At 36.2% G+C, this 17,802-nt stretch overlaps 1 protein-coding gene across 1 annotated transcript in view; it reads left to right on the top strand.

Annotated features, from left to right (window-relative positions):
* The window catches only part of LOC150078523 (MAM and LDL-receptor class A domain-containing protein 2-like), a 765,548-nt gene that overhangs the window by 457,945 nt on the left and 289,801 nt on the right, over positions 1-17,802 (top strand). Inside the window, exon 20 of the mRNA XM_090384594.1 lies at positions 15,244-15,375. Within this exon, the coding sequence (XP_090240720.1) occupies positions 15,244-15,375 (132 nt within the window). The remainder of the gene's footprint in view (positions 1-15,243; positions 15,376-17,802) is intronic.

Genomic DNA, 17,802 nt, shown 5'->3' on the forward strand with positions numbered 1-17,802 from the left:
GGTCAAGGAATGACCACCGCATATCCCGGAGCAATATGGCCTTAGTTGCTAATGCTCCTAAAAAAAAAAACCTTTCTCTCACAAACCTTTAACGGCAGAATACAAGGAACATTTTGTAGATCCACATATGAATAATATCGACGCCCAGTGGAAGAAACTAAAAAGTGTATCTAAAAGAGTAAATGGCAGCTGTAAACATATGTTGATGGGTCACATCAATGAATATACGTGGTGTCAAATTTATGGGAAAAATCATGAAGATACTTTTCACAATATTGTTACTCAAATTGCGAATAGCTATTCAGGTCCAACTGTATGATTTGTAGTCATGAATTTTTTTTCTGAGAAAGTTTCTTCCCGTTCATTTTTATGTTCTTCAATGGTTTTTTTTTTCCTCGTTATTAAAAGCAGATTTTTGGAGTTGATGAGTGTTTTTATTGTATTATTGATTTAGGTTTGGTTACAAAAAAAGGAAAAGGTTTCTTTGTTTTTCGTTGTATTTCATAACCTGAGCTTAAATGGTAGGTTAGGAAATAAAAGAAAAGGTTTTCTTGTATTTCGCGACCTACATTAGGTTGGGAAATAATAGAAAAAGGAAGAAAGATTCTTTATATATATACAGTGAAACTTCCCTTTAACGGATAGCCATAGGGAATGAGAATGTGTCCGTTAGAGAGAAGTGTCCGCTAACCAGAAGTCTGAGGGAGGAAAAAAAAAAGAAAGAAAGAAAAATCGTTAAACGTTTAATGTAAAATTAAATTAAAATATATACAGATTTTGAACAATATTTTTGTAAATAATATACAATTACATACACAAGAGATAAAGAAAAATCGTTAAACGTTTAATGTAAAATTAAATTAAAATATATACAGATTTTGAACAATAATTTTGTAAATAATATACAGTTACCTACACAAGAGATAAAGAAAAATCGTTAAATGTTTAATGTAAAATTAAATTAAATTATATACAGATTTTGCACAATAGTTTTGTAAATAATATACATACAATTGTGTTATGCATATTATGACTTTATCTTAAGAAAAATACATACAGTAATCACTTATTTTCTTCTGCACCTTCTTCCGGCTGATAATTTTGTTTTCAACATTTGTTTGGAGTGAAGAAACCATCGAAAGTCCTTCAGTATCTTCTTCAGCGGCGAAAAGCATTTTTAAACAATCGATTTGTATGAGCGCTTCTTCTATTTTCATCGGTGCTTCGTCGTTAATATGTTCTTCGACAGAATGACCTCCTTCTATTTCTTCATCCTCATGAGGAACTTCTTGAAAAATATCGATGATATCGTTAATATCTAGAGCACCATCTTCTGTAGTGAAGTTCGAGTCTATATCTTTGTAGCCAGGGTCACTTGTAGCGGAAGTATCGTACATTATCAATAGATGTTGAAGTTCTTGTTCTTCTTGGTGCTCCACATTGCTGTTCATAACTCCAATTTTTGCATTTGAGAAGCCAAACTTTACAAAACAGTTCATGACAGTTTGTTTTCTAATTGTGTTTAATGAAGAGGAAATCCATTGAATCGCATCTAGGGTGCTGAGTTTCTTTGCAAGGTCACTCTCACATGTTACATCGTTCATGTTTGCAATGAGATGTCTTAAAACACGTTTTCTGTAGTGAAGTTTAAAATTTTTTATTATCCCTTGATCCAAGGGCTTACACTCTGCAGATGTGTTTGGTGGCAGAAAAACGATTTGAATGATACAATTCAATGTGCAGGTGAGATGCAGCATTATCCATGAAAAGAATAATTTTTCTGTTTTGACGAATCATGTTTTGGTTAAAGTGACTTATCCATTCGCTCGTGATATCTCGTGTCATCCACGCTTTTTTATTAGACTTCCAGTCAACATTCAAAAGATTCAACTTTATGCCCTTGAAACAATGAGGATTTTGTGGTTTTCCTATAACAAGAGGTTGTTCAAAGTCTCCCAGCTTATTTGTACACAATAGTACAGTCAAGCGTTCCTTAGAAATTTTTCCGCCCTGGGACTTTTCGTTTTTTGGACTCATTGTTTTTTCAGGAAGAGCTTTAAAAAACAACCCTGTTTCGTCACAGTTGTAAATATCCTTAGCTTCAAAATCACTACATAAATCTTCCAATTTGACGGTCCACTCTGTTACAATCCCAGTATCAACAGATCCACCTTCACCACTTACGGTTTTACAAGAAATTTTATGCCGAGTTTTGAACTTGTCTAGCCGTCCCACAGAAGCTTTGAACTCATTTACTACCATAGATTTTGCAACCTCCAAAGCCTTTTCCCTAATAATAAGCCCATTAATGGGAATTTTTTTAGCACGTACGCGACAAAACCACTCATACGTAACATTATCAATTTGAAGTCTAACAGTTTTCGGGAATGACTTTTGAACCTAATCATTTACGTGTTGCCAAAATTGTTTGAGCAGTTCATTTTTTTTTCTTTAGGATGTCACTTACCTGCATCTTCCCGATTTTGAATTTTGCAGCGAGATTGCGAACACTATTTTTTTGCCGATCATACGCATTAATGAGTTCGATTTTATCTTTTAAAGTTAAATGTTTACGAGAAGACATTGTGCACTTCACACGACACTGAACAAAACTGAAAACTGAAACTCAAAAGACGAAAGGCCGACAAAATTTCCCCCCCCTGCACACACCGAATTCATCAGAAGTTTTACACGTGCCTTAAAATTCTTGAAAAAGGGTTTAGAACCACGACGTAAACCTTGATAAAATTCAGAGAATCGGAAATAGAAAATAAACACACGATTGAGGCAATACGTGGAAGAAACGTTCTTATAAAAAGGGCCGTGAGCTCGCCCACTGTCCATTATGGGGAGATCAAATTAAGTGCTAATCTAAACGAAACAGTGCAGATTGCCTGTCCGCGTCCGTTACAGAGAATGTCCGCTAGACAGAAGCTGAAAACACCACCAAATACGGAAGATCCGGAAAGGTCAGGGAATGACCACCGCATATCCCGGAGCAATATGGCCTTAGTTGCTAATGCTCCCGAAAACCAAAACAACAAAAACAGCACGAGTGTCTTTTAAAATAAAAGTACAGTAATAAAAAATTTATATTTTGTTAATAAACAATTTATGTGCTAGTCCCCCCATTCTAAAGACAAAAATTAGGTAACCCCCTCCATTTCAGGAGGGGTGCAAGCTCCCATGGGATTCAAGTGGAGGTAACATAACCTTTTTTCACCATTAGGGCATATTTATTGAACAATAAAATAAAAATACAGTCATGAAAAAATTTATTTTTTTATGAATGTATTTCTAAATATGACTGATTCTAAAGAAAAAAGGTTAGGTTATCCCTCCACTTCAGGAGGAGTTCAAGCTCCCATGGGATTCAAGTCGAGGTAACCTGACCTTGTTTCACCATTATGAAATACTGTAATGGTGAAAAAAGGTTAGGGCATGTGCAATTAGAATAAGTTACCATTAGTGCTGCTAAAGTGATACTAAACTGAACACTGAACACTACGGTTCTGACAGTGGGGAAGATGTCCCGCATGTTTTGCAAAATTGATATCGCCTTCCCCAAGAATTATTAGCAAGTTGGACCAGGAGAGTTGGTTTGAAAAGAAGCTTCCTATATCTAAAATAAAGGTAATCCCTGTTGATTCATAATATAATATAATATAGGAATTATCAAGCACTTAATAGCTCTCTATTATCAAATCTATAAAATACTTAATGCACCAGCATGATCCTTCATGTACTTGTCTACAGGAAACTTATTTATGATCAAATTATACCCCATATTTCTCACGGTATACGCTATATAGATGTGAGAGATGTTCCGAGTCTCCGGCAAGAGGAGGAGTAGCAATATTAGTTCGTAGTAATGTACCATCGAAACCTATTCAGCTTTCCACTAATCTAGAAGCAGTAGCCGTTCGTATTGTTCTTGGAATTAATCTCACTCTTATCTCCATTTATATTCCACCAAACGTTTCATGTTCCACTGCAGAACTTGACAATTTACTTAATCAACTACCCCAACCTGTATGCTTTCTAGGTGATCTAAATGCTCATCCTTTGTGGGGTTCCTTGAACATAGATCGTAGAGGGAGGATGATCGAAACTGTACTTGGTAACTATCACTTAACATTACTGAATACCCATGTGCATACTTATATCCACTTGCCTACAGAATCAAGCTCTCTTTGGATCTGTCCGTATGTTCCTCGTCCATTTATCCTAGCTTTGATTGGACAGTATTAACTGACTTTCACAACTGTGATCACTTTCCTATAATTTGCAAAATACAGACGGATACAAACTATACATCTAACCAAAGAATTACGTTGAATTTTCACCGAGCTAACTGGGAGAAGTTTTCGAAAACAATCCAATTTGATAACCACTTGATTCTTACTTCATATATTAATAATGCCACTAGATATATAGTAGAACTACTTGGAGCTGCTGCCAGCGCAATACCGAAAGTAAACCTTATGAAACAAAGATATAATAGTTGGTGGACAAGGGATTGCTTTCTTGCCAAAAGAAAACAAAATAAAGTTTGGAACATTTTTCGCCAAAATGCTACAATGGAGGATCTTATAAACTATAAATGGCTGAAAGCTGAAACACGCCGAATTCATAGAAAAGCTAAACAGGATGCATGGATTCTATTAAGTTCTACCATCTGCATAAAAAACTGACCCCAGCATGATTTGGAGAAAGATCTGTATCCTCAGTGGAAAGTGTCAACAAACCAAAGCCCTAATCCTGTCCTGGAAAGGAATATATATTTCTTCTCCAACTGATACTGCAGAAGCATTAGCAGAAACATTTGCAGTCACTTCATCATCTCAATCTTACGAAGACTCGTTTAGACACAAAAAAATATCCATGGAAAAATATAAAATTAATTTGTTACGAACCAGTCTTATTCTTATAGCCTTCCATTCACTATGAATGAACTCAACAAAGCTCTCCAGAATTCTAGAAATAGTTCTGCTGGACCAGATGGCATTTTCTACATAATGCTTTGCCACCTCAACTCAAACTCAAACTCAAAATATATACTACTGAAATTTTACAATAGAATCTTTGAGGAGAATGTTTACCCTGATACATGGCATCAGTCAGTTGTGGTAGCCATAACGAAACCTGGGAAAGATGCTGTCTCCCCCAATAGTTATCATCCTATATCTTTGACCAGCTGTTTAGGAAAGATAATAGAAAAGATGGTTCACAGGAGACTTGCCTGGTTTGTTGAAGATCAAGATGCTATAACACGCCATCAATTTGGTTTCTGCTGTAACAGGTGTACAACTGATGTCCACATCGAAGTTCACATTCGAAATGCTTTTCTTAAAAAACAGCACATGGTAATAATAACTTTCGATATTACCAAAGCATTCGACACAACCCTGAGATATGGAATTCTCCAAGACTTATACAAACTTGGACTGAGAGGTAACCTGCCTAGATTCATTCAGAATTTTCTTCACCTCAAGACCTTTCAAGTAAGATTCCAGAATGAGCTGTCCAAAATTCACACGCAAAAATGAGAAGTACCTCAAGGATCAATTTTAAGTGCCACTCTCTTTGCATTACGTACCAGTTAGGGATTGTCTTTTTCCCGGATTTCGGTAATCCTGGGATAAAAATGTTCTTTTCCCGAAATTATTGTAGGTAGATTTAAAACTGAAAATTTCACAGCATTTTATTTATTCATATATATATATAAACTATAAATTGAAACGAATTCAAAACTTACTTTTCAGAAACTTAACATGTTCTTTTTAAACCTTGACAGACTAGTGACTACATTGTTAAACAAAAATTTATTTCACTTTAGTTTATTTTGAAACTGATTTGGCAATTGACATGTAATTTGAACGTAAGAAACACAGGCAATTTACTCTTTTATCGCTGAGTCTAGTTCTAAGTTTGGTTATAAATAGTCCTGCAGCCGAAAAGGACCTTTCAGCTTCTACACTTGTTGGTGGTATGGATTCGAGAGCGTCCATTAATTTTAATATATTTGTTGTTTTTTCACCAGTTGCCTCAGGCGCCTCCGTAGCCAGGTGGGCAGGAGCAGCAGTGCGTAGCACACGCTTCTTGATTAGACCGGGGTTCAAGCCCGTGACCACCAAATACGGAGGATGCGGAAAGGTCAGGGAATGACCACCGCATATCCCGGGAGCAATATTAGTTGCTAATGCTCCTAAAAACCAAAACAACAACATTACCAGTTGCCTCAAAGATTTTGAACTCCTTGGATATATTCTTTGCAAGTGATTCACCTTCAGCTTCATGTTGAGGGTCTTTAGAAATTCAGTTTGTTTTTTGATTTGACGTGCCAATTTCTCACAAAGCGTCTGCTGTCTTTTGCTCTCACTGTCACACTCTTTCTCAGAGTTGGAATGCGACGAATCAGATGGCGATGATTCAGAAGAGGAAAACCCAAGATGTGTTATTATTCATTTTGCTGTAACCAACAAGGCTGACTTGCTTGGAAATGGTTGCAACTCGGTTTCTACTATTTTTCTATTTCTTTTATAATACGTTTTTCCAGTTTTTATATACTTCAATAATCCAACAAAAGCTTTTTGCTTTCTCTCATTTATCCATAAAATTAGTGCTTCCTGAACTTTACTCTAAAAGATGGAATTTTGCTCAGAAAGTTCTTGTATGATGAAAGAAAAAACTCCCTCTGCAGTAAGAAGTGTCGCATCACGACTGCAAAGGTTTTGCGATCCGATTTCGACGGGTTTCAATGCACGCACAAGGTCATTAAGAGCTGTATACTCTGCTTCACATATTGGATTTTTCATGTTATAGTCAATCATTGTTTTCTCAAATTGTGATTTTAACTGTAAGAATCATTCTAAAATGGCTACCAAACTGTTCCATCTATTTTTAGAATCGAATACTAGGCTTAAATTTTCTTGCTTGAATGAAGATTTAACATAATTCTGAAGAGTATCATTTTTAAAGGGAGACTTTCGAACCATTCGCACAATCGTTCTAACTTTATTAATGATATTAGCTATGTTTAATGCACCAGAGAATAGGTCATCTCTGAAATCACATTTTTGTTCCTTATCAGGATTGTTTTCGAAGCTTAGATTTGAATTGTAATTTTCCGTTTCATCCTTTTCTAAATCTTCCTCGCTGTCTTCAGTTGTTTCTACCTCAATTACACCTTCCGAATCATTCAGTCTCTTGTATAGAACGTCACGTATTGCAAGGTGTATACCGTGGGCATAGCAAAGCTGATGTTCACAATCTATCAACTGTCCGAATTGCACCATAACACTCGCCCCATACATTACGCATGCAACTATATGATGTTCTGTTGATAATTTAAACTCCAATAACTTCTGTTTTACTTCTTCAACCATTTCGTTGGCGTTTATTCTACCATTAATAGCAATCATTCCTAGATTCCAACATTTGTCTTTATCTTGATGAACATTAATATGTAAATAACATTTGATTTAGCATTAGCATTAGTAGAGGCATTTAATGCAAGAAAGCAAGTTTATGCAGCATGAGCCAAAAACAAAAAAAAAATAAATAAATAAAAAATAACCACTACTACTTCACCTCTCTGTTCATTTGAAATACCTGTCCAGCTGAGCCTTAAACTTATTTAGGCTATCAACCACCCACTGGCTAAAGGCAAATTTCTGCACATCTGTCCTAAATCTGTCTTTCCTCAATTTGAATTTATGCCCTCTCAGGTGATAATTCTGAGCAAGAGGAAGAATTCCATCAGCATTCAGCATGCTCAAACAATTCAAGGCTTTATACAACTCTATCAGATCACCTCGCTGGTGCCTAGTCTCCAGACACTGTAATTTGCAAAACTTAAGCCTTTCTTCGTAAGAGCACCCCTTTGTTCCATTCACTAATCTTGTTGCCCTTCTCTGTTCTCATTCCAGCAGCTCTACATCCTTCTTGAAATGAGGCCTCCAGGCCTATATACAGTACTCTAGGTGTGGCCTGACCATTGCTTTATACAAGGGAATAATCACCTCCTTATCCCTGCTAGAAAAATTACTATATATCATTGACAATACACCATGAGCTACTCTTGCAGCCCGTCTGCACTGCTCAGAGAACTTCATATCTGCCTGCACAACCACCTGGCCGACCGGGCTAGCCGAGTGGGTAAAGTACCTGCCCGGCAACCCAAAGGTCGCGGGTTCGATTCCCGCCTCGGGCTTGGATCAAAGTACTGCAAAAACCTTGGGAGGTGCAATATGGCCACAGAAGCCGATGCGCCAACAACTACCAAAACAACAAACAACAACAAGCACAACCACCCCCCAGGTCCCTTTCATTCTATACCACTGTCAGTGTAGTACCACAGAGTTGATACGTTGCTCTGGGGTTGCTGTTTCCCATATGTAACTCCCAAACTCATAATCTATACTTTACATTTGTCAATGTTAAACTTCATTTGCCACCTCTCAGCCCATCTGCTCAACCTTTCCAGATCCTGTTGCAGCAGCATAGTGTCAGTAGTGTCCTTGACAATCCTGCCAACCTTTGTATCGTCTACAAACGTGGACATTAAGCTTGATATACCATCATCAATATCATTTATAAATACAGAAAACAATAATGGACCCAATACTGAACCCTGAGGGACTCCACTAATAACATTAATCCACGATGAGCAGCGTCCATTGATTACCACTCTCTGTCTTCTCCCTCTCAACCACCCCTTTATCCATAGCAGCAGTTCGCCTCCAATGCCACACTGCTCCAATTTGTGCAGCAGTCTTCCATGTGCAACAGTATCAAAAGCCTTTCTAAGATCCACGTATATAATATCAAAGTTATTCCCTGCATCCAGTCCTTTTGTGACTGCATCATAGTATCCAATCAAATTGGTCAGGCAAGACTTCCCCTTAACAAAACCATGCTGTATCCGAGCTATAACTGAAGTCTTGTCTAGATGATCCTGCAGTGCTTCTTTAACCAGTGCCTCCATTAATTTTCTTGAACAGAAGTTAAACTCACAGGTCTATAATTACTTGTGTCAGCTTTTGATCCTCCTTTGTGAATTGGGGTCACATTTGCACATCTCCAGTCCATGGGTACCTCCCCTGAGTCCAAGAAAGCTCTCATAATTATGGCTAAGGATTTGCTTACTTCCTTTGCTGCCTCCTTTAATATAACTGGATAGATCCCATCCACCCCAGGTGCTTTCATGTGTTTATCTTCAACAATTTCTCCTCCACTTTACTCTCAGTTATTACAAGATTCTCTAGCTTACTGCCAGAGTTGAATACACCTCTGGCATTCCCCTGGCTGAATAACTCCTCATGTGTGAATGTCGATGCAAAATATTCATTTAGTTTGTTAGCTACCTGAGCAGGATCATCAACAGTTGACCCATCGATATCAAGTGGACCAATCTGATTCATCCCCTTCCTTCTAGAGTTTACATAAGTAAAGAACTCTTTGCTGTTTTTCTTTGCATCCCTCGCCAAAGATTTCTCGTCATCTGCCTTCGCCTGCCTAACCTCCTTTGTAACTTGGTTACAGATCAACTTGTATTTATCATAAGCTTCTGTGTCACGTGTTAATTTGTATGTATCCCATGCATTTTTCTTCTCTGCCATATGCCTCATTAGTTCATCTGACATACATTTAGGCCTAGACCTTGAACAATATTTCTTAGTTGGTATGTAAAGCCTAGTAGCTTCCAAGATAAGTTCTTTGAATGCTTCCCATTTTGAATTTGCTGTTGGTAACATCATAAGTTTGTCCCACTGTATAGAATTTAAATACTGTCTCAGTCCATCGTAGTCGGTTTACGAAAGCAATAACCCTTCCCTTTACCCCTGATTGTAGTCACCTCTTTGAGTAAATCCCACTTCAGCACACTGTGATCACTGCCACCTAGTGGTTCCTGTATCTGCAGATTCTTAATGCATGAAGAATCACTACTGATAATCAAATCAAGAGTATGCCTCCTGAACATGCTGATGTAGAAAACAATCATCCAATAAATGCACAAAAGCCTTGCTAGTGTGTGAGTGACCAGCCCCCAAATTCCAGTCAATATCTGGGAAATTAAAATCACCCATTATAAGACTCTCTGATTTACTGCCCCACTCTATTTCCCTGCACAGTTTCTTATTATACTCATCAGAGTCATTAGGCCTATAGCACACTCCTACTCTCAATTTTGATCTCCCAATGCTTATGTCACACCAAACTGACTCAACACCACACTGTCCAGCGATGTCGACTGGCTTCACTTCCTTGGATTTTATGTGTTTCTTAACTAATAGCATAACCTCTCCTCCCTTCCTATCCTGTCTGTCCTTTCTGTAGACACTGTACCCCAAATTCCAGTTCTGCATTCCTTATATCTGTGTGACACCACGTCTCTGAAATCCCAACAATATCTGCCTTTGATGTTTTGAGCAATACCTCAAATTCATCAAATTTATTTACTAAACATCTAGCATTGGTGTACATGCAAGTATACATGCGCCTGTTCTTTTTCTTAGCTACCCTAACACAACCCATGTGTTTACTTGTACCCCAATGATTCCCAGCAGTCTCTGAAATATCCTGCATCTTATTTTCCAGGCTGCTGCTCATTCCAATAGAAGCAGTGCAAAAATCACTTTCACCTCTGCCAGTGGCTACTGTTAATCTATTAGTCCTTGTATCCCCCCAAGCTAGCAGTTTTCCGACCCAGCTAACACTGCCTCGATAGCATCAGCAAACATTCTTGCACCCTTTCTATTTAAGTGTATCCCATCCCTGTAGAAGCAGTCTCTCCTGTTAACAAGTACAGACCAGGCTGAAAAAAATTCTACCCCTTGAGCCTTGCACAATCTTTCCAGGGCTGAATAGATCGACAGGGCTCTCATCAAATATCCCCTCCTATCGTGTCTGGGCAGAATTGCAGACACCTTTAAATGCAACCCTAATTCACGGCTTTTTTTCAACAGTGACCTGTACTTGTTAAGTAATTCTGCCGGTCTCCTACTCTTAATATCATTAGTGCCAACGTGTACAGCTATATCACCTTTTGTGCCCTTAAAAGATGATATCCGCTCTACAACGTCATCAACCTTTGCCCCTGGCAGAAATACCCTGTTCCTGTTCCACCTATCCTGACAGTGGTCAAAAAATACTATTCCATCAATTAACATCCAACAGTTACATGCCAACTATACTTTGCAACACAGTGGGAAACTCATAATCTATACAAATGGCTCTAAGTCTCACTCACATGTAAGTACAGCAGCTGTGTTCCCTTCGTATGTAATTTCAAAATCCCTTCCAGTTGAGTGCAGCATACTGTCTGCAGAACTGTATGCTATACAGCTTGCATGCTATATAGCTTGCATTAAGTGAAATATGTCAACAGTCATCTCTCTCTGACCTAATATATACCAATTCGCTGAGTGCTATCTCAGCCATACAGAATATATAACATTCTCACCATCCTCTTCTACAAAGATTAGTTTTCTTATTTACCGATGTCAAAAAAAACCACTCTGAAATAACTCTTTACTGCATTCCAGGACACTCTGGAATTGAAGGCAACAGACAGTGCAGCCAAGTCAACATCAGAACTGTCAAACAAAACAATGATAGTACAATACACTGATTTCAAACTAATAATAAACTCCAAGAAATAAAACCGAATCCAGAAATATGGAAATCAAGCATCAGAAAAAGTCGCAAAGAAGAAGTAATGCTTGCCAGACTACGAATTGGCCACACTCACCTTACGCATTATAATCTACTAGCTAATGAGAATCCCCCTCTCTGTTTTCAATGCCAAATTCAGCTTAGTGTCAAATACATCCTATTAGTATTCCCCCGCTTCAGGAATTCCAGACTACTTTGCTTCCAAAGTCTATGTAATAACCAGAATCCACCTACCCTCCAACAGATATTAGATAACTCTGCAAATCCACAGGAACTGTTTAATTTCATTTGGAAAATCCAATTTGACAAACAAATCTGAAAATAGTTACATAAAAAAAAATTAAAAAAAAAACCTGGAAAGTCACATCTTGGCCTTGATATCCTTGTGTCTAAAACCCTTAATCAACAACAACAAGCTGCCACCAGCCAACATCCACTTACTGTCCAACTTCAAACTCATAGAACCAACTTTTCATCTTCCTCAACTGCCGTTTTCTGGAACAACCTTCCTCCATACATATTTCCTGAAAATTACAGTCTACAGAAATTCAAATCTAATGTCAACAAATATCTCCTTTCGTCTTCTCATCCTCCAACCCATGCACGGTACTTAGTACTTTAGGTTCTAATACCTCTTGTGTTTGGGGTTTTCATTAAAAAAAAAAATATATAGATATAGATATATATATATCTTTTTTAGTGATTATAACCTTCAGACTACTTATTTATCAGAATTAAAACCCTATTATTCCACTTCACTACTTGTTACTACGTTATTTTTGCCAAAACACCAATACAATAGCAGTACAAATAATAAGTTGTAACGCACAGAATCACTAGCTAAATTTAAAAATAAGCTAACAAATGTGACTAATTCGTTCACTGTCCAGGGAATCACATGTGATGCACAATCGTTTTTTGTAATAAGTTCAGGCATCATATGTGATTCCCAAGGGTCTTGCCAGCTTAAACATTTTTAAAAAATTGGACTTCTGACCTATGTTTTTAATCTTTTGTGGACTTATTAACAAGAAAATATTTTTTTTAGAAAAGTTAATGAACCTGCATAAAAGTTTCCTAGTTTTTACACATAGCTACATCAAATATTTCAAATTACATGCAATGTTAGGAGTAAATAAAACAGATTTCAAAATGTTAAGAAAAGTGTATTTTATTTCAGAAGTACAAAAAACTGAAAAAAGACTAATTTTTATGTTTATTTTCAAAACATTTCATACAATATGGCTTCTCACATGATTTACATTCAGTATGAACTTGTTTGGCAGCCAATTTGGGATTTTTTCCAGCAATTTTTGCTTCTTCGTAACGTCCGTGACACCTTTTCCTGTGAATTTTACCGTGGGAAAGCCTCTGAATTTCTGACAGAAAATGCTGAGATGAAGATTGACAAATGGTTGTACTAGAGGTTGGTTCCTTTTTGATTCCCATCAATTCTTTAGTGATTGCCTCTCTCACTTCTAAAAGAGACATTTTGTCTTTCTTCTCTTGCTGCAATTCATTGAAAATTATGAATGTGTTCACAATTGCTGTCCCAAAAACTAATTCTATTGCAATTTTTTTATACCATATCAATGATTTTCTCATTGGTGACTGGTAACTTGAAAGTTGGTCTGATACATCGATCCCCTTTTTTGCCTTATTGTATTCAGTTATCATTTCTGGTTTTACTTGTTCATTTCTTCTTCCACACTTCTTCATTTCATCACCAAAACATGTTGACAACATCAAAACATCTCTCTTATCATGCCACTTAGTGATCACAATATTATCTTTTTGCATTGTTATTTTTTCACCCCTGCGTAATTTCTTCTGGATTATTTCCTTAGGAACTCCCAATCTATTACTACGAAGTGTACCACACAAATCTGTTTTATTTGATTTCAGGTAATTTGCAAGAGGTATGCTAATATAATAATTATCTGCAACTAGAAGTCGCCCTTGGTTTATTAGTCTGTCTAATAGCTTTATAACCACACATCCAGGTTTATCGATTCCTGGCAGGGTTTGCGGGGTTTGACCGTTGTAAACATTGAAAGACCAAACGTAACCATCTTTTGTACACAACTTGTATACTTTCAATCCATATTTGTTACTTTTTGAAGGGTTATATTGCCTGAATAGAAGCCGACCTCTGAACGGTATCATAGATTCGTCGATAACAACAACATCCCCGGGAAAGTATAAATTACGTAAATTTGTAATTACTAGATCAATAAGGGGTTGAATTTTATACAATCTATTAGAATGTTCTGCTGTGTTATCTGCAAAATGCCAGCATCTTAGTAGGTTAGTAAAACGATTGTAAGTCATTCCAAAATTATGTAAAAATGGATGATAGTACATAGGGTCTGTTTTCCAATAATACTCCCATCTCGGATATGAAACAATACCTGAGAATAAGATGAATCCCAAAAACTTTTTCATTTCACTTTCATTAGTATCTTTCCATCGTTGCATTCTTCCTTTCGCTGTTACTTGACTATTCATAACCTGATGAGCATATAAATTTGTCTGATTCACCATAAGATTCATGACGTCTTCATTTATAAATTTATAAGAAATGCGGGTTATAGAAGCTTTACCATTTTCCATTATACTGTCAATATTTTGAATACCGGATGAACCTATGAAAGTTTCCTTCTGAGGTGGTGAAATGTTGTAAGTCCAGGGACTTTTACTAATACTAGCAGAACCTTCATGTTGCCTTGATGTACCTGCCATATCCGTAAATTGTGTCAGTATTTGTTTCATTTCATTTCCACTGTCAATATCAGGCTCTGAAACTGTCTCTGGTACGTAATCATCGTCGCTATCACTAGAAATTGGCTCATAGTCACTTTCCTCCAATATTCTTTGCAACTCCTCGTCACTAAGTCCACGACTACCCATTTTCACACTAGAAAGTAACTAATAACTTGTGACCGTGGCCGAAACACTTCAAGGTCAACAATATAACCTCAAAAGTAATAAAATTGGCGGGTAGTTGTAAGTGAATCATACGTGATTCATGGACGTGGAGGAGTAAATTTGTATTCACAAGTCCAGGCATCACATATGATGCATAGTAAAAAAAAAAAAAAAAAAAAAAACACATAAAAAACATTACATACAATATACAAAATAGCTATATGTACATATTTACGTACACTTTGATTAATCTGATAGTTTCATATCTGGACTTCTCAGGTCACGCAAATGTAATATATGGGGACAGTGAACGTGTTAAACTATTTGTAAAACATAATTTTATATGTTATTAATCAAAAAGACAGTAAAAATTTCCAAAAAACTTATCATTCCCAGAAGCTTGAAATTCTGCATACTGGCACTTATAATCTTGTAAGTTGGAATTGAACAAGCTAAGCTAAAATCAAACAAGCTAAGCTAAAATTTAACAAGCTAAGTTAAATTGAACATGCAAGAGCTGCGACATTATAACAATCACTTACACAAATTAACAAATCACTTGTAGCTATATAAATTGTTTTCTAAGATTGTTTTATTTTGTGCAGATATTAACTGATTTTCACATTTTATTTTTAGGAACAAGTTGCGATTTTGAAAATGGAATGTGTGGTTGGTATAATGGATATGGGCTGCTGAATACATGGAAACTTTCAGGTGGCTCAGTTTCTGTGGAACCAAATTATGATCACACATTTCTAAATAAATCTGGTAATATGATTTTATTATTATATGTAATTTAGATTACGATATAGTTTAGGGCTAAAGCCTCAGGTTATGCAAAGAGTTTAACTAATGTACAAGATAGTGCAAATGCATCATTTCAGTACATTGCAAACTACTTACGTAGTTATAAATTGCCATCATTAAGTGTATATCTCCTATTGTGAATATCTTCACAACAAGTTGCCATGATGATATTGAACCATCTCGAATATCAACTCGTTGCTATTCATTGAAATCATGGCAACTCATTGTGAAGGTATTCACAATACAAGATATACTTAACAATGGCAATTTATAACTACTTAAGTAGTTTGCTATGTACTGAAATGATGTAATTGCACTAACTTGTACATTAGTTATTATATGCAATTTAAATCAGTATATGCAGAATTTTTTTCAAAAGTTATCTTGTCAAATTTTGGGAATTATGTAAAGAGTTTAACTAATGTACAAGATGTTCTACTGAGTATAAGAACAAGAAACGTTCATGTGCACATAGTTCTGAAAACACTTTCCTTCCAAGTCATAGCCCACTTTCATTTTTCATAGAGTGAAGGAGGATGCCAGTCCAGTAAAATTTTTACTAAAGCAATCGGTGCACATTCTAAGTGAGTGATGAGAACTTACCTTTATATCTACATTAGAGCAAGTGTTCGAAATGTCTTCCTTGAACAGCAATATGCATCTTAGAGTATGGTTTCCTAAATTATCGAATAAAATTTCCAGAATTTTCTAAATTAGCATTAGCATTAGTAAAGGCACATGATGCAAGAAAGCAAGCTTATATAGTATCAGCCCAAAAAAAAAAAAAAAAAAAAATCTAATTTCACCCATCCACTCACTCCAAATGTTTGTCTAGTTCTTTTTTCATAAATACAAAGGGATCATTCAAATGAAAACTGCAGAAGTTAAATAAAACAAGGGAACTGTACATATTTTTATTTAGTATATTCCCCCTTTACATTCATATACTTCCTTCAGTGTGGTACTAATGCTATTCCTTGCTTCAACACTAATCACAAAAATTTTGTGATTAGGGTTGAGCCATTTGTACACCACTGTCTCGACTTAATATGATATTACTCCCCTTTATTCGATGAGAAGTGATGTTCTCTTAGTGTGACTATTAGCAGTGGTAGTGGGGGAAAAAAGGTGATAGTCACATGAAGCTAAATCTGGTGAATATGATGATGAGGTAATAGCTCAGACTTCATCTCTGTATCTGACTCACTGCAGCATGGGCAGTGTGAGGAGTGTTATCATGTTGGATACTTGAGGACAGTGAAAAATGGAATTTCTTATGTCTCCTCTCTCCCTCCTTCCAGATAATGTCCTAGAATCACTCCCATGTAATGCTAGAATAACAGTGAGTAATACTTTTCCGACCGTTGTTCGGTATGAACTTTCTTCAGTTGATATGAGCCTGTATAGTGCCAGTCTGAGCTTGTTTGTTTGCTTTCTGGTGCTGGTGTGTGTAATAGTACACCCAGGATTCATTTCTCATCACCATGTCCTTCATGCAGATACCTTCCAAGAAGCATGGAACACACATTAAGTTGTTGTTCCTTCAACTTTTGTGTTAAACACCAAAGAATCCATTGAGTACACAATTTTTAAAAGTGAAACCTCTTGCTTATGATACTGTGCACCAAACCAGTAGTCTGTCTTTATCATTCTATGGCAATTATTCAATAGTAATGCATACTGTTTTATGACTTCTGGTGTTACAACTTAGTATACTTTCTGTGTTTGGTCCAGAACAATCCTTAACACTTTCAGTACCATTCTTAAACTTATTCATCCATTCATAGAATTGCCAGTTACTCATGCATGCTTCACCATACTAAATCAACACTCAGCAATAAATTACAGGAGATTTTATTCCTTCTGCATTGAAAAATCAGATTAGAGAACATATCTCTACCTTTAAGTAGACTGCAGGGTTACTGCTACCATATTGAAAATTTACAGTTTCCAAATAACACCAAGCAGATCAGCCCATGTGGATGCTCAGTATTAGCTGCCCAGTTCCATCAGTAATCAGACACAAGATTATTGTCAGTTTTTATATAATATGTATTTTAAGTTGGTTTTGTAGTTTTTGTTAGAATTCATTTTTTTGTCAAAAAAATTACAAAAATAAGAAAAAAACTGTTCTTCATAGTTGTATTCCATGTACATACATTGAATTCATTCATGCTGTACACTGTAGGCTATTTTATTAAATAAGTTAAAATACTCATCATGACCTATTTTCATGCCATTATACTCAAGTGGCTGATTTACAAAACTCCTAATTGTTCCAAAAAGTGATAATATGTATGATTCAATTTTGTAATTTCTTAATTAAAAATGTATTTATTTAACTCAATGGTCATGCCCTGATTGTAACAAACATTGTCATCTGGAATC

The sequence above is a fragment of the Mastigoproctus giganteus genome, chromosome 11 (assembly GCF_048544385.1).
Source record: "Mastigoproctus giganteus isolate SK-2022 chromosome 11, ASM4854438v1, whole genome shotgun sequence".
Lineage (NCBI taxonomy): Eukaryota > Metazoa > Arthropoda > Arachnida > Uropygi > Thelyphonidae > Mastigoproctus > Mastigoproctus giganteus.